Genomic DNA, 1,734 nt, shown 5'->3' on the forward strand with positions numbered 1-1,734 from the left:
TTTTTTTTTTTTTTTTTTCAAAGATTCGGGTCTTTAGCCCCAGAAAGGTTTAACTGGATGGAACTGGAAAGTGGGGAATTAAAGTGGGTCACAGGTATCTTATTGATGCATAGACTACCCAAGAGGAAAATCAGAGATTGGGGTTGTGAGAAAGACTCATCTCCTGACAGTGGCTAAAAATGTACCAGGGGTACATGCAGGCAAGGCTGTAGAGGTCTCAGGACCTCTTTGTTCAATAGGTTAGCTCCTACCATGAGTCCCTCAAGATCACATTTCACACCATCAGGCTTGACAGTGAGGGCTGACTCTCCACTCTCATGATAGAGACTTCCTGACCCATTTCTCCCTCTCTGTTTTAGCCTCCTATACCCTGGGTCCCCTTGACCAGAAGTTCAGTTGGGAGCAGCTTTCAGAGCTGGAAGCATACTTCAAGATGGAACCATACCCAGACCTCCAGGCTCGAAAGATCATGGCCACCAGACTGAAACTGAAAGAGGAACAAGTTGAGGTCAGATTGCCATCTCCAACCTTATATGCCTCTAAGTCAGTGTTCTCCACACTGAGAACCCATTGGGGTCAAAAAAACCATTCTCAGAGATTACCCTGTAGATATTCTGCATTTCAGATACTTACATTAGGATTCATAACAGTAACTAAAAGACAGTTAGGAAATAGAAACAAGAGTTATTTTGTGGTTGGAGGTCACATTGGTGCCTTCTGGAAAGAAAACACAGACAGACTGCCTCCTATGAGAAAAGTGGGTCCAGCCTAAGGCAGCAATTCTCAAGCTGTGGATATCCAACTCATTGATTCTGGGATGAACAAATCTTGCCCAGAGGTCAGACCAGACCAACAGAATACAGAGACATTCACATCATAGCAATTCATAATAGTAGCAAAATTACAGTTATGAAGTAGCAGTGAAAATAAGTTTCACTGGACAGGGTTGCTCTTTTCTTAAAAACATTCCATAGACCAGGCTGGCCTCAAACTAAAAGAAGGCCTGCCTTTGACTCCCAGTGCTGGGATTAAAGGTGTGAGTCACCCTACCAACCTCTACCCACTCCAACAAGGCAAAAACAATTTATTGGTTTGGGGATTGGGCAGACAACAACACAAAGAAGTTTATTAAAGGCTCAAGCATCATGAAGGTTGAAAACCATATACATGCTAGGCACTCTAGCAGGCTGCATCTCTGGATGGTAGGCCCTACCCTCGAGGCCTCTCAGTATTCCTTAGGGGCCTCCTTTTGGGTCTCTCATGGAAAAGGCTAGAGAACATTTTGGGGGCAGCTTTGGGGAGCTAGCCCCTAGCATCACCTCAAAGGCTAGGAAGCACATGGTCCTTCCTTAGATATATTTACATGTGTTCTTCCCTGCAGGCTTGGTTCATCCAGAGATCCTTGGAGGAGGAGATGCGGCCCCCCTTGGCCAGGCTGCAGCAGTCTGCCCGGGATGATACCTCTTCTCCTTCCCACAAAGCCCTCTGCTGCAGGCCACCAAGCTGGAAGTACAGGCTCATTCCCATCAATCCCCCTGAGTCCTCGACCAGCTGTAAGCACAGTTGCTGATCCTCCTTCCCCATGGGCCACTCCAACATGTACCACAAAAACTGTTTCCCCAATTCCCCACCCCCTATCAGAGGCCTGGCTGCACCAAACTCATCAAATGGTGGATGCCTCTCAGAACCCTCAGGGTCAATGTTTGAATACCTGGGTGCCAGGACAGATGACAT

At 46.9% G+C, this 1,734-nt stretch overlaps 1 protein-coding gene across 1 annotated transcript in view; it reads left to right on the forward strand.

Annotated features, from left to right (window-relative positions):
- The window catches only part of LOC110297382 (homeobox protein ceh-8-like), a 14,526-nt gene extending 12,792 nt beyond the window's left edge, over positions 1 to 1,734 (forward strand). The window contains exons 2-3 of the mRNA XM_021166133.1: positions 360 to 508; positions 1,382 to 1,734. Coding sequence (XP_021021792.1) covers positions 360 to 508; positions 1,382 to 1,570 — 338 coding nt within the window. The 3' untranslated portion in view covers positions 1,571 to 1,734. The remainder of the gene's footprint in view (positions 1 to 359; positions 509 to 1,381) is intronic.

Source organism: Mus caroli, chromosome 7 (assembly GCF_900094665.2).
Source record: "Mus caroli chromosome 7, CAROLI_EIJ_v1.1, whole genome shotgun sequence".
NCBI classification, from domain to species: Eukaryota; Metazoa; Chordata; class Mammalia; order Rodentia; family Muridae; genus Mus; species Mus caroli.